The 23096-nt window shown below is 42.1% G+C and overlaps 5 protein-coding genes across 5 annotated transcripts; 3 read left to right on the top strand and 2 right to left on the bottom strand.

The window, feature by feature from the left end:
• Positions 1-2464: 2464 nt before the first annotated feature.
• On the bottom strand, positions 2465-10725 carry frs3 (fibroblast growth factor receptor substrate 3). The gene is made up of 7 exons (XM_072382082.1): positions 10423-10725; positions 8995-9120; positions 8763-8851; positions 7643-7829; positions 7021-7182; positions 5328-5449; positions 2465-5246 (listed from the first exon to the last, which is right to left on the bottom strand). Exons 3-7 carry the CDS (start codon positions 8826-8828, stop codon positions 3942-3944), a joined length of 1842 nt encoding a protein of 613 aa, XP_072238183.1. The 5' UTR covers positions 8829-8851; positions 8995-9120; positions 10423-10725; the 3' UTR covers positions 2465-3941.
• Positions 10726-15290: 4565 nt separating this feature from the next.
• On the top strand, positions 15291-18027 carry tspo (translocator protein). The gene is made up of 4 exons (XM_072382079.1): positions 15291-15641; positions 17245-17420; positions 17492-17630; positions 17753-18027. Exons 2-4 carry the CDS (start codon positions 17248-17250, stop codon positions 17924-17926), a joined length of 486 nt encoding a protein of 161 aa, XP_072238180.1. The 5' UTR covers positions 15291-15641; positions 17245-17247; the 3' UTR covers positions 17927-18027.
• An 804-nt stretch (positions 18028-18831) lies between these two features.
• uqcc2 (ubiquinol-cytochrome c reductase complex assembly factor 2) lies at positions 18832-20690 on the bottom strand. The gene is made up of 4 exons (XM_072382080.1): positions 20486-20690; positions 19734-19808; positions 19103-19169; positions 18832-19016 (listed from the first exon to the last, which is right to left on the bottom strand). The coding sequence occupies exons 1-4, from the start codon at positions 20621-20623 to the stop codon at positions 18904-18906; spliced, it is 393 nt and encodes a 130-aa protein (XP_072238181.1). The 5' UTR covers positions 20624-20690; the 3' UTR covers positions 18832-18903.
• A 16-nt stretch (positions 20691-20706) lies between these two features.
• On the top strand, positions 20707-22080 carry tomm6 (translocase of outer mitochondrial membrane 6 homolog (yeast)). Its single transcript, XM_072382081.1, has 3 exons — positions 20707-20889; positions 21718-21852; positions 22025-22080. The coding sequence occupies exons 1-2, from the start codon at positions 20792-20794 to the stop codon at positions 21812-21814; spliced, it is 195 nt and encodes a 64-aa protein (XP_072238182.1). The 5' UTR covers positions 20707-20791; the 3' UTR covers positions 21815-21852; positions 22025-22080.
• Positions 22081-22181: 101 nt separating this feature from the next.
• On the top strand, positions 22182-23096 carry cunh1orf74 (chromosome unknown C1orf74 homolog). Its single transcript, XM_072382078.1, has one exon. It carries the CDS (start codon positions 22270-22272, stop codon positions 23059-23061), a length of 792 nt encoding a protein of 263 aa, XP_072238179.1. The 5' UTR covers positions 22182-22269; the 3' UTR covers positions 23062-23096.

The raw sequence follows: 23096 nt of genomic DNA, 5'->3' as shown, positions 1-23096 counted from the left end.
TGGCTATGGTCACCCACTGTATGGCACTGTCAATGCGGGTTTGCTGTCAATAAAGGCCTTTTTTTTTTTTTTTTTGCTTTTTCTCTTTTTTGTCCTTTCATTGTTAAGTTTGCTCTATGGTGATTGAAAAGTAAACATTGTCTCTGAAATGATAAACCTGTTCACATAGGAACAGGTGATTAAATACATCTAGCCCACAGCTCTATAGACTAGTATCTAAAGTTCACGCTTCACATATTGGTCCGTTTAGATCGACAAAACAACAGTTCACCCTTTATTGCAAAAATGTAAACATTCCTCTATCCAACAATGTCTTAGCCACCAATGTTAGCTGCAAGTTGGCCTTTTTCAAACAGAGACTTCTTTTTTTTTCCTTTTTAATTTTCCTACTTCTGATTTGGGCTATTTAAGGCTTCTGTGACGCAAATGCTCATAAGTAACTAAACTAATTTACGTTAAAGTTACAGTCATAAGGTTTACTGAAATATGTAATCAAATAATTACTCGCTTTTTGGAGAGAATTGGGTTGTCTTGAGCCTTTTAATTCTCATACAGTGTAATGCTCAAAGCCTTAAGGAGGAATAACGCAGTTAATTACGCCTCCTTTTATTCGCGTGATGGAAGTATGGGTCAGGGTAGTAGCACAATCTGTTGCTTGAACGATTCTGGGAAACTGGGCAAAACAAAGACAAACAAAGTCAATTCCTGTGTGCGATTTCAGATTGGAAGATTTTACGGTTTACCTCGTTTCCACAAATGTCTGCGTTTGGTCCGTCACATATGGATTATGCCCCCTAGTTTTAAACACAAGGACGTGCATTTTATTGGAAGGTTGAACTTCCCCTCAGCAATGGTCGACGCTCATGTTAGTCGTCCACGTCAATGCAACATATGCATGGAACCACCGTCACAGACCAGCACTTCCAGCGCAAAAGAAGAGGTCAGTTAAAAGAGATCGGACCGTCGAAAACCACCCAAAAAAGCTAGAATATTTCAACGTATTTGGGGATGAGAAAAAAAAAAAGCCAGAAGGCAGAGTTTGGCACAATGTTTCTCATAGGAATATATAGACTTGTGGTGGACTAGCACGCAAACACACACTTAGGTGGAAACGAGTGGAAACAGTGTCAGGATGCACACCATCACTGTCACAAACTACTTAGCTTTTGGCACAGCGACCAGATGTAGTTAAACCCAGTATCACTGGAGACAAAAATAGCCTACCATCATTTCAGAGTAAGAGCTTCTCTTTCTTTTATTAGAGAAAAGAAACTAAAAAAGAATTTGAACCGAACATGTGATGGCACATTGGTGTCCCCCTCATTACCTAATTACAAATGTTACATTATAACCAACAGGCTCATCATAGCGGCCATAATGTGCAAATTCTTTTTAATCAAATATTTAAAACAGCAGTTATAGTAACTGTTGTTTTTGTCATTAAGTGAATGATCTAATATTGTCAATGCCCGGCTGGTTCCTCTTTTCCCTGGTTTATGTCAACATATTTAGCTTGAGTGTTTAAGATTAACGTCTGGGGATATTCCAAAGGGCTTCTCATGAAAATGAGAACCATTTCTTTTCTGTTTTAGCCTTTGATAGAAGATTCCTGTTTAAATCATGTTACACAGAAGCCAAGAAAAAAAAAAAACTAAAAGAAATCTCTTGACAGCAGTTGAGAAGCGACAACTGTGTCACACGAATCTTCTATTTAAAAGATCAACTTGAGCCAAACGCCACATTTGACGGCCTACGACGTGTAACTCTGCAACAACTGGGCCTTTGCGATTGGCTATAAAGACCAAGCTCATGTGAGCACTCGCTAAAGAAGTTAAAAAAAATAAAAAATAAAAAAAAACACCACATCAGTGGGCCTGTGCTTCCATTGCTCCGCCTACCAGCCAGCCAGTTTAGCAGAAAAGCAGTTATGAAAAAGTGAAATTTTGACTGGATGAAAGATTCTCTGAAATGGTACATGACATTTCTGCTGCTCAGGAAAAAACAGAAGGGGGGAAAAAAGAAAAATGTGAAAAAAAATGAAAATCAGAATAACACAACAATACTACTTCTGTTAACAATAAGGTAAAAGATCTGACATCACATCGTTTTTCATTTTGACAGTTACCTGTAGCTTACATGGGCTACTGTTAGTATGTACATGTAGCAGCATAAAACCACCCTAACAGTGATCATCAGACTACAGAGATAACCTTTCTAACATCTCTCTCCATAATGGCCGTAGATGTGGATGAGGTGGAATGTGCAGTTTTTATTATTTTAGTTTATATTATTCTTAAAAAGCCATTTTTTTCCTCTCTTTTTTTTTAAGCTACTCCCCCCCCACACACCCACACACACACACACACTCCCGGCCTGTTCTCAACTTATGCCTTTCAATCCTGTATTTTTCCAGAAATCCTAATGGCACGTTTTGATTTTATTCTTCGTACAGTTAGCAATTAAGTTTTGGCACTTAAAATATAAATAGTCTCTTTTTTTTTTTTTTTTTTTCTTTTTTTAAATACATATACGCACAGTAATAACAGTAATACACCAGTGTCCAGTGATAATTTGAGGTGAAACTTTGGTCTCCATATTACCAACTGGATTACAAAACGCTGGTCGTCGTATGGAGGAAAACTAATCGAGAACAAGGTTTCTTTTCAAAAGGATAAATAAACAAACGTGAAATAAATAAATAAATATCTGACTGAGACGGTTAAAACAACAGAAAAGAAGTCACGGCACGACTTTGCGTCATGCTTGATTATCATCAAAAACAGACCATTCACACCTGATAACTTCAGCACATTTCCATTGAGGTTATAGCTTAATGCCACTATTGAGGTTATCAATGTCTCCCTCAAATACATTTCAATAAACCCCATCTACACTGCTGTCTCAGAGTGTCCACTACATATTTGGCCCCGATCATTTATTCATCAGTTTTTATCTATTATTCACTTGTTTTTTGGTAAAGGACAACCTGTGGCTCCAACGGGGTTGGGAGTTACGGCGAAGAGCGTTTCAGTGGCCCGTGGTCAAAAGTGCAATGTGACAAGCGTGAACCCCGCTCCCTGCAAGTCTGGGATGATACTTGGGAGGTATGATCGAACATGATATGCTACTTTTTAAAATTTCTGCATTGTTGACGTAGGAGAGCCAAAGCTCATTCAATCCATGTGTGCTACTTTTACCCCCATTCAGTTCGGTAGAGTTCTCCAAATATCTCCGTCCGTTTTATACATTTAAACTCATCTTTTTAACCCAGATTGGACGAAACAATTCCCAAAATATGATTCCATACAATTAAATAGGATTGTGTGCAAAATGCTCTGTAGGCATACAGTAACAAATAATGGTCTCATCTACTAGCCACAACATTAGATTTAAGTGCTTGTGATGAGGTATGAACACTGGCCAGTACCTGGGAGGAACCTTTAACCTTCCGTCACGCCAGCAACTACGTTTCTCTAATGAAGATCGCATCTCTGACATTCATAGTATTTAAGTTGAAGGAAAAAAACAACTTAATAATGTAATGTGTGTAAATGATGGGAGTAGTGATATTTGTGAGTGTAGATCGTCTGAGTAAAAACTGAAAATGGAGATGTCAGCTCTCTGCTAGAACCTCGCTAAGCATCAAGACTCATTTCATATATATATATATATATATATATATATATATATATATATATATATAAAAAAGAGCTTCACACCAAATATCCATTAAATAATATCTCAAATAATAAATAATTCTCAGAGTTTTCTCTTTCCCTTTTATATGCACAAAAAGATTCCCGCAAGTTTCTAACTAGGTACCTGTACCGTGTGAGTCAGCCTGACAGTTGAATGGATGGATGACAGTGAAGGGTCCAGTGTGCTAAGGTGAGGATAAGCCTTCATCTGTCTTCATCGTTCCTCTTCAGTTTGAACTTCATTTACAGAGGCAGGTCTGTGCTGTTGTGGCGAGTCTTTCTGGAAGTCCCATCATCCCTGGGCAACGCTTTCTGCAGGTTGGACATGGCAGCCGTCTTCTTTAGGTCGATGACTGCGTAGCATTCACTGCGCCGGGGTGCCTGTGGACCACATTTTTTGGGTGGTAGGCGCTGGTGCTGTGGCTGGGCACCCCCGCTGCTGAGGGACTGGCAGGGAGGTTCTCCCTCCAGATCCACCTGGATGTAATTCAGCTGCCGCGATGGAGGCATGTGACTGTGCTCACAGCCTCCAACCCCTGAACGCGATCGTCTGCGGAAATCAAAGCTAAATATTCGCCCCCCTCTGTCTGGCTGACACTGCCGTGGATGCGGAGCGCAGGCGTGTCGAAGCCGGGAAGGCTGGACCTGCTCTGTGTTGACATAGTTCTGCAGGGCATCCCTGTGGATGCCCCGACTGTCCTGGTGGTACCCATTGGGTGTCCCAGGGCCTTCCGAGAACTCGTACTCGTCAAAGTCTTCCTCTTCTTCATCATATTCCTCATCGTCCTGATCTTCGTCATCTTCTTCTTGCTCATCATCCCGCTGCAGAGCGCTGTACTCCCACACCGGTGGCAGAGAGGGCAAGTTCTCATAATTAAGAAGAGCTGTCCGACGATGGCCTCCGCCCATACCCCTCTCACAGGCGTAGCCCTGCGGAGGTAGAGATGATGGGCCGTGGGCGTGTGGGTGCAAGAGGGAGTGCGAGTGACTGTCCCCGGTGCTGCTGCTGCTGCTTGAACCCACGGACTGCGACATGCTGCTGGGGCTCAGGCGCTGCTTGCGGCCGCTCCTCAGGCCGTTGATGTTCTCATAGGTGAGCTCGCCGCTCTGGCAGCTGTCTGGGTGGTCGTGGCCCGGGTGCCGGTGCGCATGGTGATGGAAATGGTGATAGGAGTGAGAGTTGCACAGGTGCATTGAAGGCTCGTCTCCTTCTGTCTCTGAGCCTGTTGCACCCTCTACTGGCTGAAGGTTGTGAGGATTGTGGCCATGTCTCTCCCTCTCCCTCTCCAGCAGATGGCGTTGCACTGGTGTGGGACCCAACATGAATTTGGCCTCCTGTGAAGACGGCTGTAAGAACACCTGAGGATCTTTATGCTCCTCGAGGGGACAGCACCGCAGGTTGGACTGAGGGTTCCCCTGGCCTCCAACAGGCATGGGTCCCCGTGTTGTTTCAGGGAAACTGCTGGACCGCACCTCAGGTAGAGAGTGCACACAGTGACGCATGGAGAGGTCCCCCTCCATGCTCACAGTATTCACATAGGTGTGAGTCTGTGAGGAAAAACAAAGACACGTTCGAGTTATGCTCTTGCACAGTCCAAGTCACCCATGCCCTGCATGAATAGTTCTCACCTGGTCTTCCAAACCCATGAGGCTATGTCCGTGATCGTCAGCAAGAGATGGTTGGGAGGAATCACCTCTGATTGGATAACCAGGATATCCGTTGGGATATGACTGGACAGGAAATGCTGGAGCTGCAAACATGTCGATGTACAGAAAGAAATCAGGCTGAGACTGATGTGCAAAAATGGATGTGAAAATGATAATCCAAACAGAATGAACTCTTAGAAGCTAAAACATGCCCTCATTCAAATCATTCAGCAGTTGTAACTGTTGTAATGCGGCACTAAACAGATAAAAGTAAGGCCATCTAATTTAAAATAGGTGGATGGGGTGATATACAGGAAGTAACAGGAACTGCTCCCGTAAACATAGTCCATTCAATCTTAATTTAGCTGTTTGCTAGGCTTTTGAGAAAAGAAAAAAAAAGGCAGAACCAAGACTTAAAGACAGAACAAAAAAAAACATCATTTCACATGTCACTGACTGTGTCCTTAGAAATTAAGAGCATACTGATTGTTGAAAGTTGTTGAAAGTTACTGGAATAAAATCTGCCTGTAAACACGGATGCCGTTGTCATGTCAAGTGTCTCATTAACTCTGAATTTCTTGACACAGAGGATGATTCACGTTGTTTTCTGTAACATTTTGATAAAAACCTACCAAAAAAAAGGCTTGGCCAGATAGCACTCAAGTATAGAAGTCTCATTTTTTTGGTGTGATCCTGGATTAAAAGTGGTTTCTTTTTTTACCACTTGGGGGCAGTGCAACATGTGTTAGTCGATAACTGTGAACTTGTCAAGAAACACATTCTTACACATTCAGCCGTTACAGAGCAACACCTGTGTTTTCGTCTCCACTTAATAATGAAGGGATTACCCGGCTTTGACTGCTAAATGCTCCGATACAAAATAAACTACTTGCCCGCCCAATGCCCAAAGGTTTTGATGAATCTGTGAATTGTAGTGGATGCAACTTTTGCCCACTTAGATCTGACCTGAAATCGGCCTGCGGAAAAACAACACATTTGAAACACCAATCATCATCAGCCATTCATTCAGTGCGAGTGTGTGGCGATCAGTTGCACGTCTAATGTAATATTTAGGCCCAAGCACCGAAGGTGGTGCAAAGGCCTACTTAAATGCAAGCGCTATTTAATCCAATTCTTATTCCAGTTAATGAATTAGAATTGAATGCTGCAAAAATAAAGAATAAAAAAAAAAACTTAATATCTACATTTAAAAAAAACAAAAAAAAAAATCTACCATAAAAACGTAGAACAGTTAGCAGAATTTTGCTTTAAATCACAGGTGGACTCGTGTAAAGAGCCAATCACGAGGGCTATATCACACCAGGCATCATCTTTTCTGAAACACGGTTACATCCACAATTAGGCTGAATTACAGTTGAAAGTTCAACCAGACCATCAAACTGGACCACCATCCTTGTGCCGCTCTACATGCTCGGGAGGACAGTCGAATTATTGACTGACTGTCCGAGACAGTTTGTGAACTGTTTGTGAGCTCATCAAGCAAGATACATGTCAATACCGACATGAACAGGTGAACAGGTATACTCCAAAGCCTATTGTTGCACTGCTGGGTACATGTTCTACAATCACACTCAGAACAAATGTAAAATCAAACAGACTCCTGTGCTTGCGTTTTTTAAGTGTGTGTGTGTGTGTGTGTGTGTGTGTGACTCACTGTTGGGAGTCTGTGGTGCACGAGACATGTCCATCTCCGGTGTGTGGCCACTGCGACTCATCATCATCGACTCCTCCACCACGTTGATGCTGTTACATTGCATCAGCTCCTGGAGCAGATTAAAGATCTCCTCTGCCCGGGAACACTTGAATGCAAAGATTCCTACAAACAAACGAGCAAAATTGCACCACGTCAATAACCGCACTGAAAGTCACTAAAAGCTAGATGTTTCCACATGTTGAGATGTTGGTCCGTTGTAAATCAAAAATAAATAAAGTAAGACAAAATAATTTTCAGAGACCGTGCGAGACCTTAAAATCTGGTGAAAACAGCAAACAGATGCTTGTCACTTTAAAGTAGAACAGCAGTAATGCATTTAGTCTTAAGGACTGCAGTCATATAAAACCAAACACACTAATTTTGGCCAAAGCTTGGTCAGAAGCATAGCGGCCTGCAGGTTAGACCCCAGCCAGTCAGTCATAGATCTCATAACCCATTTGATGCAAAGACCAGCTTTAGCACACCTTACCGCAGACAGTAAGCTGTGGGGGAAAAAAAACAATCATCTTTCGGCCCTACATACATGTAGTAGATGCAGAGAATCAGAGAAAATGCTGCCCACCCTGTCCCGTCTGACAACGGCGGCCGCTCTCAAATGAAAACAGGTTGGAGTCATAGCCGTAGCGACGCAGGCAGAGATACGGCCACCGGATGGCGTCCCTCTTACGCGTGTGAAGGATGAGCTCAGTCTGAGTGAGCTCCATGATCCCAGAGCCCAGCTCGTTGCCCTCATCGTCCACATTGATGACCTAAAAGAGGGAGAAACCCATTAGTGTAAAGAGATGGATTAAAAAAATTTTTAAAAACTTTTCATTTTCAAAAAGATGCTCCTTTGTTGTCAGTGACGGGTACAGGCTGAGGACAGGCCAGTTTAACTCCCAACCATGGAGCCGTGCCATGTTATTACAAGCAGAATGCGGTTGTACTGTCTTGCTGAAGTAAGCGAGGCCTTCTTGGAAGGATACGCCATCTGGATGGAAGGACGCTGGTCGGAAACCCGTGCACGTTCAGCATTTATGGAGCCTTCACAGATGAGCGAGTTAGTTTGCAATGCCAAGTGCACGTATGCACCGTACCATCACGGCTGTTGGCTTTTGAATCGAGGGCTCAGATTTCCAAAAGCTTTTCCACTTTGCCCAGAAACAGTGGCAGGGTCTCTGGACTTTGATTATACATAATAATGTTTTCTTTGCATGCTAGAGTTTAAACTTGCATTTGTGGACGCAGCAATGAACTTGGACCATGTTTCTTGCCTACAGAGATTTTTTTGGATTCTTCTTCTGGAATCTTTTAATGATAATAGCAGCAGATAAACTCCGCTAATAAGTTACTGGAATATCCCCCCCCCCCCCCCACCACAAGGTTTAACACCTACCCTTCCATATTGCTAAGCCTCTCTGGGATGCCGTTTCTGGACACAATCACGGCACTGTTGACAAGTGACGGGAGTAGTTTATGCGATTTTCCACCAGACTTGGTTTCTTTTCCTCCCACTGCACAACTCTTCCACATGCTGCTGTTCCAACTTTCTTTAAAACGCATCATGTTGGCATCAAATTCAAAATAAACATCTATGCTCCAAGAAGTATATCAATTTCGACATTTGATAGGTTGTCGTTCCACTGTGTTCCAGCTTTTTTTCCCAGGAAATTTTGTCGTGAAATCATTGGGGGATTACCGACCTTAAATTTGGTGAGATGGTTGTCTCGGATGGGGTCTCTGTACAGACAGCTCCAGCAGCTCCCCATAGCTTCAGCAGGCCAGCTGAAACCTGTCAGAGTAAAGTCAGCAGCATCACACACAAGCTCCTCAACAACAACAACAAAAGAATTCATCAACTTATAGCCTTTGCAAATGCAAAAAAAAAAAAAACACTAATGTACATCTGCAGCCATTCCCACTCAAATGTCTTACTCAGTCCAGGCCATCAGTGTAAAGGGAGCCACGTCTCAATCCCAGGATCTTCTACTGGGCAGCTGCATCACAAGCCAGTTAGTTTGCTGGACAGAAATCTTCAAAAGAAGATCGATGTTCTGCCCCCTGAAATCACAAAGCACAGTCAGGCTTAGGTGGAGGTCTTACGAGCAATGAAATGATGCAGCCAAATGTAAAGTATGAACATTATCAACTGAGAAACTAAATAAAATGGACAAGACAACTCAAGATACTAAAACTGTTGAATGCAATGACTACTGCTTCTCCTCTCCCTCCTGTCAAATCTCTGTTACGTTTGGACAAAGCGTGGATGAAATTAGAAAAATTGTAAGCAAAATAAGATTAATATTCTTAACCGTCACAAAAAAAATTGAGAAAACAATATTTGAAGTGTTGTGAAAAAGTTGTAAGGACCCTTTGAGGGCTTGAACTCCCCTGCTGGCTGTGAGGCACTTAACTGTACACGAATCGTGTAAATATCTTGATTTGCTGATGAAGACCAAGAAAAGTACCAGCAATAACTTCAGACCTTTCGCATCTTTTCTTTTTCAATCTGATTTAAAAGAGGGGGAAATGAAAACCTAAAATTGAGCAACCAGTGATAGAAGATGTCCAAAGTGAAAATGAAGAGAGGCCAGATTTGATCAAAACCACGAGGTGACAAATCATCAGCGTAAAATTATAGCAACCCAAGAGAGAAAGAGAAAACTAGAAAACATTACATGACAACGCTTCTCATTCGGAAGTACACGGAGATCATGACTGGAAGTCAGAGGCATGAAGTCAGCACCTCTTCCACCTGTGCCTCCTCACATCAGTGGAGTAAAAATAATCCAAATCCGTGATCAAATGTTGCACTGAGCACCGCAGTGACAACAATCCCCCGGCTTCAGGGACCACTGGGTGATTCTGCTCTTCACACAGTCTACAAACACACCCCCCCCCCACCACAAATCTATACAGCCGCATTATATGTGCTCTAACCTGGGCCTCCACATCTGACTGGAGACGCCGGGCTGAGCACCGAGCCACAGCTGCCCCGAATCAGTGCGAGCAGGCTAAAGAGCTAAGCTACATCCCACATTTATCATACAGTCTGTCAGTGAATGGGCTCTCCCTCCCTGTGAGCTGAAAACCTCAGCCTTTCTTAACCGACCCGACTCAGAGCCCCCCCCCCACTCCTCCTCCCCAAAAGACAAGCCGACAGCGAGAGCTTCGCGTGCCCCCCCACAATGTGCACACAGATTTGAACTCAGCCATGCAACCATGAAATCAGCACACTGACACCAACTGCACCACGACACGGTTCAGTGACCATTTGTTCTTGCTGGTGCGAGGCTACAACAGCGGTGAGAACATAGCAGTCAACGGGAGAGTGGAGATCGACAGCGATGGTTTGCTACTCACATGTCTGGCACGGGTTTTTTTTTTTTTGTTTTTTTTTTTTTTAAATATATGAGCCCTAATGCGAAATGAGCATTGAGACTGCGGTGAGTTATCGGCGGCGGCTGCTGCTGCTGCGGCTGCTGCTGCTGGTGGTGGTGCTGGTGGTGGTAGCGGGATGTGGCACTTGCACGGCAGAGACGCGGATAAATGATGCAGTGAGAGCGGTAAAAAATGTTGTTATTTTTTTTTTTTCCTCCTATTACGCCCCCCCCCCCTACTGCAGCACGGGCCTCTGCCTGAATGACATTTCCCAAGCAGCTGGGGTGAAAGTTCACAGCCAGACAACGAGGCTGAGAGGAGCGGCAAGAAGGTAAGAAACGCTGGAGGACCGGGAGAAAGGTGTGTCTGCCTGGCGGACGAGGAGGAGGGGCAAAAAAAAAAAAAAACCCTGTCGAAAACTGTGAACGTGAACGTGTCTCCGATATTAATAAGAATTTTAAAAAAACTACAGTCTTTGCACGAGGGTTATCTGCAGTAAACAGATTTCTAATTTTAAAAAAAGTTAGTAGGATACTTTATGAAATGTAACAAAAACAATTGTTTTGGGATTTTTTCTCCCCTAATATGAGCTTATTTAAAAAAAAAAAAAAGTTGTTCCAAGGACAACGAATGACTGGAAAAGTAGTGTAATGCTAAACAGATGTACAATTATGGAATGTCACAACTAATTTGTTTAATTATAATGTATTTGAGTGGGCTCAGAAACCCCCTAAAAAAAGACCATCATCGGTGAAGATTCTGTGGCTGCGTCAACAAATGCGGGTTAAAAACTCCTGTATTCAATAAAACAAGCAAGAAAAGAAACCCAAGATTCTGGAAGTCGACCATCCCCGAAGAGATTGAGCTCATTTAAAGATTAGTTTTGTTTGCTTCTGTTTAATTGGGGTTGTGTGAAGTTGGTGCCTCTCAAAGGCAAGGAAGGGTCCTTAATGGCTGCCTTTGAAGGAGGCCATGTCATAAAATCCTCACCAAAGAGTTCTGATGTCAAGGATTCTTTGAAGAACTAGTCCTTTATTTGGTGAAATGTTAGTGTGGTTTCAGTGTAACTTTCAAAGCTCCTACTATTCTTTGTGCGCACTGAGGATGATAGAAGATCAAGGTGAAATTAGGTTGGCCCAATATGTGTTCTTTCTGTTTGTTTGTTCGTTTTGATCATATTTTAAGTGTCTTACGCTCTCTTGGTTTGTGGAATCAGAGAGGAATCCTGACTGAGGTGCTAAAGCTTGGAATGACTCCGAATGGGGCCTAAAAAGACCAAGTACTTGTTTTTTTATTATTCTTTCTCATAGTTGGTATTTTGGGATTAGACAGATGAAACTTTGATCAGCAACATAGTATATATCGTTATTGCTTTTCTTTTGGACACAGCTTTTGGGGGGAAAAAAAGGACTGAAATCTGGTGCAGAACGTACAACTTTTCCTCCAGACGGGTAAATAAAACACTTGCATTTTTTCCCGATGATAAGTATCAGTGTCAATGTTTGTGTTTTAAAAAAAACAAAAACAAAAAAAAAAAACTAGCTAGTCTATCACATAAACTGTACACGCCTGTCAGCAGGTAGATCTAAACTAGCATGCATATATTTTATTGAAAGTTAAAATGGAAGGAGGCGGCGAAGCCTATGAAGAAGAACACTGACTTGTAAATTACTAAACTGAAGTTAATCTTTAATTGGAATGGAAACATACACTTCATCAGCTAAATCTCTGCCCTCTTGTGGTAACAATTTTTTTGAGACTGAAGTGTCAAAACCCACCTTTAATTAGACTTTTTTTTGCGCTGTAAATTTACCCATGATTCTTTTCTGCTGTTTCCTCTGCTGACAATGGGATCAGCTGTTATGAGCTGCTCTGACACAGGTGCAAAACCTTCCTGTATGTGTGTCCGGTAACAGTGATCATCGTGGTCACTCACACTGAGTGTGCAACCGGCTTCAAACTGTTAATCCTTAACATCTGTGTGCTACAGAGCTCACTTCTGTACAGCAAAGTTTCCCAAAAATTCCCATGAACTCATGGACACGGATATAAGTTGTATTCCAACTGTGCGTGAAAATTTCCTCATGGCTCTTTTTTTTTCCTCAAAGAAAAGAAGTGCGTAGGACTCCGGTGTTGGTGCAGAGACATTGTGAAGCCGACAGGTGTGAATTCCTTTGACCGATCAGTGATCTGTAGTGTTTTCATGTCACTGTTTACTAGCGATTACAACCTTTGCAAAAGTAGTACTTTAAAAAGTAGAAGTTATGATGCACCACCTACCTGATTTCAGTCAAGTTTAGTCATGCTACAACGTATAAAGGAGAAGGGCCGTTAGAATATCGCTGGCTGCCACAGTAAAGCAGCAGAGGTTCAGTGCAAAACCAACTGGCCCAAAAAGAGTTATGAGACTGAACCTGGAGCCCTTTAAACAGCTCAACTATCTCCATGTCTTGGGAGAGCTAGAGCAGGTTTGACTCTAATTTCAGCAGCTTTTCAGTGGAGGAAGGTCAAGGGTCTGTGCACTTTAAACTGTTTAAGACTTATACAATGTATTAATATATTATGTTTAACCATCAACCATAAAATAATGACTACATTACACTGTTGTTCATGTGACTAGGGGACCTTTAATGACCTTCAATTTAATCAAAGAGTGTACATTTAATTCTCCATTCACTTGAAAAAATCCACTTTATTGTAGCTGCAGGTCAGAGCTCATTTCAGTTTGAACACTGATACTACCAGAATTAACCGTGACTCAGTTACAAACTTTATTTCATAAGTTCTACCCAAAGCAGCATTTGCAGCCTCAGCGTCTCCTGGCTCTTACTGCCTCTTTCCGCCTCCGACTGAAAGCAAGAAGAAAGCTATGTGTAATTTTCCATCTGAACCACCCTGTCTGAGTCAACAAGCTCTTTTGAGATGACCTGCGTCTCACCTCGAAAACAGACAGGAAAAGGCGGAAGCAGTGGGTGGAGACAAAAGGCTGTAGTTAAACTGGACTGTTTCCAGCAGCTTTCAGTCTGAACAGGCAGACGCAAAGGAACCCGCGTGGTAGATATAAAGCAAGATGTTTCCAAAAGGCGTTTACCAGTTTGTGCAAAGACTCCTATTCATTTAGCTATGGGAGCCAGTTAGAATCAGGCATTCTGTGATAATCTGTTCACAGTTCAACCTCCATTTCACATGAAATCTTATATAAATCAGCATTGCGTCAGTTTGCAGCTGTGTGGAAAAATTGGCTAGACTGAACCTGTCCAATCTGTAACTGCATGAACATGACTGGGGGAAAGAAAATTGTCTGATATAGACGTGGGAAATGCAAGACAACTGTCACTACTGACATATCAGACGATTACTTCCTGTTACTTCTATATATGCCACCATTTATTTAATTTCGCAGGTATTCCTTTCAGATCCATGCCTTCGATAAGTTGTGAGAATAATGTTTTAAAAGAAAGAAAGAGATTTTATTAATCTAATTGGTCATCAAAGGGAAATCTTTGACATGTCTGTCTCACCCACTGATCAGAAGAATCACCAACGGTTACTGATCTGGTCTGTGGTGCTTTTTTTTTTATCACAGCAGGCACACATAAGCTCGTTGAAAACATGGATCTGAAATAAATATGTGAAAATCAACTAATTTGGTGGCATATCATTGAATATATTATGTAACAGGGACTTAACATTTATTACCAGATGATTTACAAAGTGTAGAGAAATCACAGAGAGCTGATCATGAGTCAAAGTGTTACTTTACTGATCTATTTACTGTTTGGCAAGCCAGAGGCATATTAGTGCTTTTTGTGGAGAGGGATTTAATTGATCAGTTTTAAGTTTAAAATCTTCCCACCAGAGAGATGGGAACGATCTTGATCTTTTTTCCATCGTTTTGTAGTCTTTGGAGGAACAGTTAGAGTTTTGATCTCTCACAATGTGGCCGAGCAGGAGGCAAAGAGGTTATGTGTTGCCAGTTGCACAACATATAGGTAGGTCTCTATTATAATAGCGAGGGGGAGGTTAAGGCTACATGTGCGCAACTTGTTTACATTAGAGCTTACATATCATACCTGCTGAAAGAGGCGCTGAAACCTGGGAGATGCTGAGTCGCCTGTAAATTGGCATATAAACATCTCTTTTGGAAAAATTCATTAATCTTTTTGCTCATTGGAAACTAAATTTGAAGGAGATAAGCAACTCTAGACCTTTGCACAGTATCGTACTGAAATTAAAACAAATGCATGAATAAAAACTTGTGTTCAGTAGAACTACAGCTTACTTGTTTGCATGTCAATTAAGCATGTTCACATGAAGTAACAGTGACAGGTTATTCTTTGAACTGCTAATCTAAGTGCAAACTATTCACATAAAATCATAACAACTTGTTTTTAAACATGCCACATGCATGACTGGATATTAATTGCCTAATTTCCTCCTTGCAGTTGTAACAGTGTGGCATCACAGTTGTTTCTTCAATCACTTGAGAATTTCCCTTTAATCTGTCACCCGTTTGCATCTTTCAAAAGAAAAAGATTTCTGCATCCACAGCTTGTGACCATCAAGTTTCACAACAACTCACAGTGTGGAAACATACAATTGTCCAAATTCTGTTATTATTTCAAGTATGAACTGCTTTGGCTTTTGCTGTGGTGTTAATAGTTTGATTTGAAGTCTTACAAGCCAGAGGTATGTTTGCCTTTTTTGTGGAGTGTTGTATTTTAGACGTTTGTAAATTCAAATGCATTCAAAAACCAGCGGTGCGGGAGTTATCTTGCTAGTTTTATCATCTTTGCTGTTGTCACGTTTCCGGTTAAGAGTGCGTAGAAGCCAACGTGGATATTCTAAACAACCAGACGAGCAGGAAGAGCCCAAATGGCTAGCTTCTGTAACGCTTGACCTTTGGGCTGCTTCTGTGTTATAATATTCATCTATTTAACCACCAACCGTCGGTTGACACTTTTGTTGTTTGTCCTCGCGACCAATCGCAGGTCACCACACTGCGACGTCACGTTGTTTGGCCGAGCGTTTGGGAGTGTCAGAGGAGTGACCGCTCCGATAACACAGCCCTGCCCTCTCAAACAAGCTATATCACAAAATACCGTCATGACAGAAGAATTCACTGGATGTGTGTAGCTTCTGTTTGGATTATAACATACACTCTTATACGTTGTGTACGAGGCGCAGACAGCTGAGAGACGGTGAGTACTCTCTATGAACTCTGTACATGTCATGACCCGAGAGTCACCTGGGAACAGATGGGGTTTATTTAGCATAACTCTGTGCAAAACTTTGACTTAGACCCTGTCAGTGCTGCAGGACCTCATTAGTCCTCCCACGGAAGTTGCTTGCGAGCAAAACGAAAAAATGCACACTAGCCTAACATTAGCATGTTGTTGTATGGCTCTGTGACGTCAGACCCAACTAAACATTTTGTTTTTTAACTAAACCTTATAATTCCACGGTTTTGAGGGGATTTTCTCAAAATATTTGTTTTCATTTCAAGTTGGCGTGCAAATCGTCTTAAAGAGGCTGCCACTTTCTCAGAGCAACACATGCATGCCTCTTTAGTCATGCCTTTCCCACTTTGTGGTTCTTACCAAACAGGAACTGATTTGTTAGCCTGCACGCGTATTGAATTAAAGCTGATCTGATAAATATTTTCGTGGCATCTGAAGGTTAAATGGCTTCTTTTGCACGTAAAAGTGGTCACTCGTATGAACCCACAGGTTTCCTTTGGCTGTCTGTGCTGCAGTTTATAAGAGCAGGGTCTGTTGGTGGTTGTGGTCAGTCTTAAAGCAGTTGACTGGCTGATTTATGGAAGCCAGGATCCTCATCACTGGCTGTTTATTCAATAACATCAACAGCCCGCGAACAGAAACTGAGCCGGGGTGCAGTTAATTCAGTGTGGCTGCTGCTGAACAACTCTTGCAATTGCTTTGTTGAGTCAAAGTAAGTGAATCCCACAGAGACGGTATGGCAAACGTTCATTTTAGCACTTTTGGTTCTGTCTATGAAGTTGCTGTTTTATGAGATGCTAACAAACATAACAAACAGCCAAATAAAAAAGTTTTTTTTCTCTTTTTTAAATGACTTGTATGATTCATATCAGCCATGAGTTGAACTCCTCCCTGAATAACTGGAATCGACCAGTTTACCAACCAGAGTGATAGTTTGCTGCCTTATATAAAATGTATGAATTGGTTCATTGAAGAAGAAAAAAAAGCGGAGATCTATAGATAAAGAGGCCATCTAAATGGCTAAAAAAGTTATTTATAGCAGTTTTGTAGAATCACATAAAATGAAATATTGTTGCGTTTTTATTCCGGTAAAACCAGTATGTCGTTTCCATTTTTAAGACAACTGTTGCTTACAGCACTGCACCCTTGATAAAGAGACTGGTTTGTCTTCAGATTCTCAGGTGGACAAACTATGTGACAGTTTCTGTTATCCACATCAGATGTCTTTTTCATTTCTAAACTTTCCTTACCTTCTTATTTTTATTTTTTATTTAAGTATAATTCCATACCGATGCTGAGATTTGTACTAAACTACAGTAATGTTTCAAATACGTTTGAAATCTGACGCTCTGAGAGGCGGTATCCTCAGTTGCCAGTTAACCAGTAATTTACTGTGATCATGGTTCTGATCTTTTGGCCATTTAGGATAAATCACTGTGCGTAAACTAAATACTAGGAAATTTTAAAACCTCAAACAGTTTAATCAGGAATCATCTGCTCTGATGACTGCTAACACCCGGCCTTAGAGGATCAACAAGTGTAACGTGTCCTGCTTCTATCTCAGACCATGTGGCTGCCTATGATTGGGATGACAGCCCTGCCACACGTGGGAGGGATCTACGGTGGCTTCATCACACGTAAAGAGGTGAAGAACTGGTACCCGACCCTGAAGAAGCCATCGTGGCGCCCACCGAACGGCGCGTTCCCTGTGGTGTGGACGTGTCTGTACACAGGCATGGGGTGAGTGTTCCTGCGACCGAGTCCTACCATCTTCTCCTCGGGATGATCTCATTTCGACTTCTGTGCTGCAGGTATGGCTCCTACCTGGTGTATAAAGAGCTTGGAGGTTTCACTGAGAAAGCTCTGGTTCCACTGGGACTGTACGGGCTGCAGCTTGCTCTGAACTGGGCCTGGACTCCTATTTTCTTTGGTGCACACAAGCTGAAATGGGTGAGTTTAGCACAAAGATGTCACTATGCATTTTAGTTGAGGACACCTGGGGCGAAACGTTGAAAGTTTGACCGCTCGGTGTCCTACACGCTTGATGAAATGTCTTCATCTGTCAAATTAAGGCACTGTTCGAGATTGTACTTCTGACCGGGACTGTTGGAGCCACCATGGTTTCTTGGTATTCGATCAGCCGCACCGCCACACTGCTCTTGGCGCCCTATCTGTCTTGGCTGTGCCTTGCCACCTCCCTCAACTACGTCATATGGAGGGACAACCCTGAGAAAAAAGAAGAATAGAGGGAAAGTCATGAGCTTCAACTACTTCAGTTCTTATCCATCGCATTTAATTCTTGTTCACAAATTCCAGTTATGTGTCACAGTTAAGCTTTTTGTTTTAATGATCCAGTTGATATCGGATGATTGATATTTATTTTATCAGCCTGTCTGCGTGAGCTGGCCAGTATAATGCTGAGCTGTTTAGAAACCGTTTCTTATTGTCCAGTAGATTACCGTGCTTTGCAGCTCCTGAGTCGGCAGCATGTAAAACCTTTTTAGCCGATGATGTTCATGAAAAGTTCAACTGTAAGGCAACCTGGCTTTATTAACAGAATTATATAGATTCTAGAACTCTCAAAGCTCTGATGAATTTCCAGTGATCGGAAATCGTAACGTTTGCGCTCGTTACAAAAATGCAACATGGATCAGGGATTTATGAGGAGCGTAAAGTCTTTTTTAAATTTTTTTTATTTGAGGAAAGCCCCAAATGTGAATTTATACCGATCAAAGTCTTGTGTTGTTACCGTTAACACTCATCAGCCATACAGAAAATAAAAAATCATTATTGTAAAGTTGTATTTTTCATTTGTGAATAGAAGTTTTCGCTTCCGCTCGCCTTGAAACTAGAAGTATTAGTTGAGGGCTGATCGACGGCGTCTGGGCCAATCGGACACAGACTGGACTTCAAACCATATTCAACTGCTGCGTCAGTATCGGTGCAGTTTAGAAAAATCAAGATGGCCTTTTTGTAATGGGGAATTAAACAGTGAATTCGAGCTTGCCCTCGTCTTGTGGTTTCTTGTGGAGTCTTGTGGTTGCGACAAGTCAGTTAAGGGATTTCTTCCTAAAGCTACAGTCTAGTCTAATTTAAGACCTGCAGATTTTGTATAGTTGGAATAAACAAATGAATACAAATGACACTGATACACCAAGACAACAATAAGCTTTATTTCTATACAAGCAACAAGAAGAGACGGGAACAAAAAAAAAAAGAAAAGTTATTTTTCATGAGGTTTCTCTGGAACGTCCTCTGGTGATTTGGAGGAGAATCTCTCCATTATCGTCTTCCACAAACCCTTTTTTTCCTCGTCCATGCTCTGTTGCATGCTGCCTGGAAAAGGGGAAATAAAGGAGGTGAAAGATGCAGTAAATTCCTGGTATTTCTTTTTATTTGAACTCGTAGCTGTACGTCCATACCTGACAAAAGCACTCTGCACTCTTCCACTGTGACACCCGTAAAGCTGGAGTCTCTCACACGAGGAAACTGATCAAAAGAAGTGAGACACACACTTTTACTGGCTTTCCCCATGGGAACAGTGCTGCTTTTTCATGCACTAAAAACATTTAGTGCATAAAGAATATGACACCCCCCCCCCCCTCTAAACTCATAGTAAATGACACGTGAACATGTCAGCTTGTACTAAAATGAGCAGATGTGCAATTTTCATTGTACGTTTTCTTCTCTTGGGACAAATACTCGTAACCAAGGTGCCTAACCCACTCAGAGGGCTTTTAGACCATCTGCTGATCTGTGTCATTTCAATTTTTGTCCTCTTCATAGTTCAAATTTATAGGTGAACAATCATTAATCATTAACCTGGTGGGCTTTACTAGCACAAAACAAACCAGACCTTTGTTCTAAATATAACGTTTTTTTTTATTTTTTATTGTCATGCTATAAGGAAGAGCCGACTCAGCTTTACACACTTCAGCTTAACAGCAGTAAATGGTTCTCCATCTCATTCATGCATAACATGCACAAGGCAGGCCCAGCGGTTTATTAGTGACAACAGATAGAGCAGAAAAAGACCTCCGAGTGCATACTTACTCGTTGTCTGTATGCATTGCTGCTGATGCGGGCCAAACTTTCATACATCTGGTCACATTTCTCTGGATCTGCGATCTGGAGGGAAAGATGCAGAGATTTAACATATATGACATGCTTTTTGAATGTTTTTGTTTTTTTTTTCAATTCTTTGATCTGAAATCATCACCTCCTTTCTTACAAAGTTACGATGCTGTGTTACCACATATCTAAAAACCAAAATGATTTGATAGGCATTCAAACCCTCTGTTTGAAGGAAAAGAATACAATGTCAGGGTAAAATATATATTGGCTGACTGGTAACATAAACTTGCACAACAGTTTTTGCTTTTAATCTGGGCTTCAATTTCTTTTTCTCTATCTGGGTTTTAAGTGTAATTGTGTTGTTTAAAAACTTTATTTTCTAAAAATCTTTTTCAACCCTCATCAGTCAGACCTAGTTTTCAGATAACCGGATTTCAATAAAACGGAGCATCATTAAATAAGAGGTACAAGCACTCATTTTAAGATTAATAGTTGCACCTCTCAAACGCACAACTTTGCCTCTAATGCTTCTCTGACTGTTACGTTCAGGTTATATCTTTACATTAATGGGGCTCTACAGCAGCATCGGCCTATCTACATGCATGATAAAGACACTTCACAAACATCAACAAAGGCTCCAAGGTCGACAGTTGTTAGCACTGATTCTCGGTTATCTCCTTAGCTTAGCTTAGCTCGGCTTTTAGCAGACGAAGAGCAGTGTGAGCCGCTACCTGCGTGTTTTCACCCTCACGGAACGCAGAGGCGACTCTCTGCCGAAGAAAAGTCCCCAAGTCCCGGCCTTTCTTGGTCTCGTCTCGGGGCCATTCCTCACACAACTTCAAGAACCGACGATACCTGGTCGCAGACATCTTTGGTCATGTAATATGTAAGTGAGCAAAGGCGTCTGAAGTTTGAGCTTTATCGCGCACCTTACTTGTGTAACATCTAAACTCTTCCCCCTTTCCTCTCCTGTCCGTGCTCGCCCCCCACACGCCGTTTTGCTTCTCGTTACCGTCGTCACATCGTACGTTAGCAAGATGAGCGGCTCAGAAGTAAAAAAGGACTCTTCCTCCGGGGTGGTGGAGTGGATCAGCTCAGCCTGTCGATTCGCAACGGACAGAAACGACTTCAGAAGGTGAGATTATGTGGAAAATGTGACCTGTCGTGTTTTGTTAGGTCGTTAGCGGTGTAGCTAGCGTTAGCACACTGCTTCTGTGGTGGGATTTGTCCTTGTGTTGTGTCTCACACATGTTTATACATCCACAGCTTAAGCGTTCAGCCCCCCCCCCCCCCAAAAAAAAATAGAGTTTAACGGTCAGTTCAGTAATAATAGTATTGTGTAATTATACATGCTCTAATGTGTAAGAAATGCTCATTGAACTGAATATCTGTTTAATTTTCTATTGTGAATCAGAGGAACAACACGATGTCATAGAAGAAGCAAATACTGAATGTAAAACGTATTAAACGGAGACGTTCTGCTGAGGAGTAGCTGCCTTTTCTTTTTTTCTTTTTTTTTGCTTTCTCCCTCTGAGGATCTTTGAATCCAATTAATTTCGACCTTAATTATTTAGGTTTTGTGCATTTTGTGTCTGTTTGAGCTGGGCACGTTGACTTGGTGCCTTTCAGAATCAGGGTACATAGATGTTACTTGATACAATGACGCCCAAACATGATCACCTTGGCGACCAAAATGTGAAGGCACAAAATACTTAGCCGCATCATTTAACTCTTGAATCCCAGTTAGAGGATCTTAATTTTTCCTTCCCTTGTTTTTCTCTACATTTATTTTCTTTCATTTTCTATAAACATTGAGCTGAAATAACCCTAAAAAATATGTTTGAGGTGATTTATAAAATGCATTTTCTTTGGCCAAATGCCCTCCTTGTAGTGTGTCATGATTTAAAAAAAAAAAAAAAAACACAAGGGATTAAGTAGTTTATCCTTTTTTCCCCCCCTTTAGGAACCTTCTGGTCAACTTAGGTTTGTTTGCTGCTGGTGTTTGGGTTGCACGAAATCTCTCAGATTTTGACCTGATGACTCCTCAGCCCGTGACATAACGTGACCACGTCTCATTGCAACCGACACCAGGATGATGGTGAGATTCTGTTATTGATTAGAGGTTCGGCTCTATTGACCAAAGCCACGTTTATTCACCATGAAATCCATTGTATGACCAAACGGCTCGGATAAGAGCTTCAGTTAATACCCAGAAGTCTTTGCCTTGAAGATGTTTATTTGTGACTGACACAACGTTTCTGCTCCTTTAGGCATCTTGGACCAACGAAGAAGAACAAGGGACGCAAATAAATATCCATCAAAAGTTTTTATGACTACCTATATTATCAAAACAGCTCGTTTACATGAATTAGCGCTTTTTTTTTATGACATGAAGACAAATAATTACATTCAAATAGTGTCTCTGTTGTTTTCTTTGAGTCACAAATTTATTCATCTACAAGCTCAGACTTTCCATTTGACAATTTGAATCCTGTCGTGATTTTTTTATACAGCCATGTCGACTCAGGAGCTCTTCGTAGCTGCGGCTCGTAAATGTCTGTGTGTTGGCAGGAAGTCTCTCTCCATGTCTCAGTGTCTTGAACTTGCTGCTCAAGTTTTGGCTGTTAATTTGGGGTTGAAACCTGCCATCCTGTATGACAGTAACGGCGCCTGTGCGGCACAGATAAAGCGGTACCTGAGCTCCCTGCAGTCTCTCCAGCTTGTGTCTGAATCACTTGTCACACTGGATTTGAATGGGAACAGTCTTATTGTCAATACAGAAACGGTAAGATCGAATCTAGAGCGAGTACTTGATGAGGACGGCGTGGCTGTGATCGATGTCCGCCACTCGCTGGAGAAACCCGCCATCGCTAACTCGCAGAGGGGAGAACTGAAGAGTGTGACGCAGGACCTGCTGCTGCTTCTGGGAGGACCCCAACAAGTCGAGGAGGCCGAGGAACCTCTTCGTGTTGGGGACAAATGTGAGGAGTGGAACCTGTGCACGGTGTTTGGTCTTTTACTGGGTTACCCCGTCACCTACTGGTTTGACCAGACTAAGAGCTTTGAAAACTGCCTGTCCATGACTCCCCTGACGGTGATCACAGCTTCAGCGACGTGGCAGGCAGACGGTGCAGGTCACAGGTGTTGCCTCTTTTCCTTCAGCTTCCCAGCTGCTCTGCAGGAGGAGACGCAGCCCAAGGTGGAGATCTGGAAGCTTCGTCTGCACAAGAGATTTGAGCAGCAACCCGTCCTGAAGGACCTTCATATTAGCCAGTCCTCAGTCACTCTGTCCTCGGTCTGTTTGTGATGTTCTTTGTCTTTAAAATAAAATGCTCCGGAACA

This window comes from Leuresthes tenuis, unplaced genomic scaffold, assembly GCF_036924035.1.
Source record: "Leuresthes tenuis unplaced genomic scaffold, fLeuTen1.0.hap1 SCAF_3, whole genome shotgun sequence".
Lineage (NCBI taxonomy): Eukaryota > Metazoa > Chordata > Actinopteri > Atheriniformes > Atherinopsidae > Leuresthes > Leuresthes tenuis.
The sequence above is the reverse complement of the archived record's forward strand: the minus strand, read 5'-3'. Positions and strand labels throughout refer to the sequence as shown.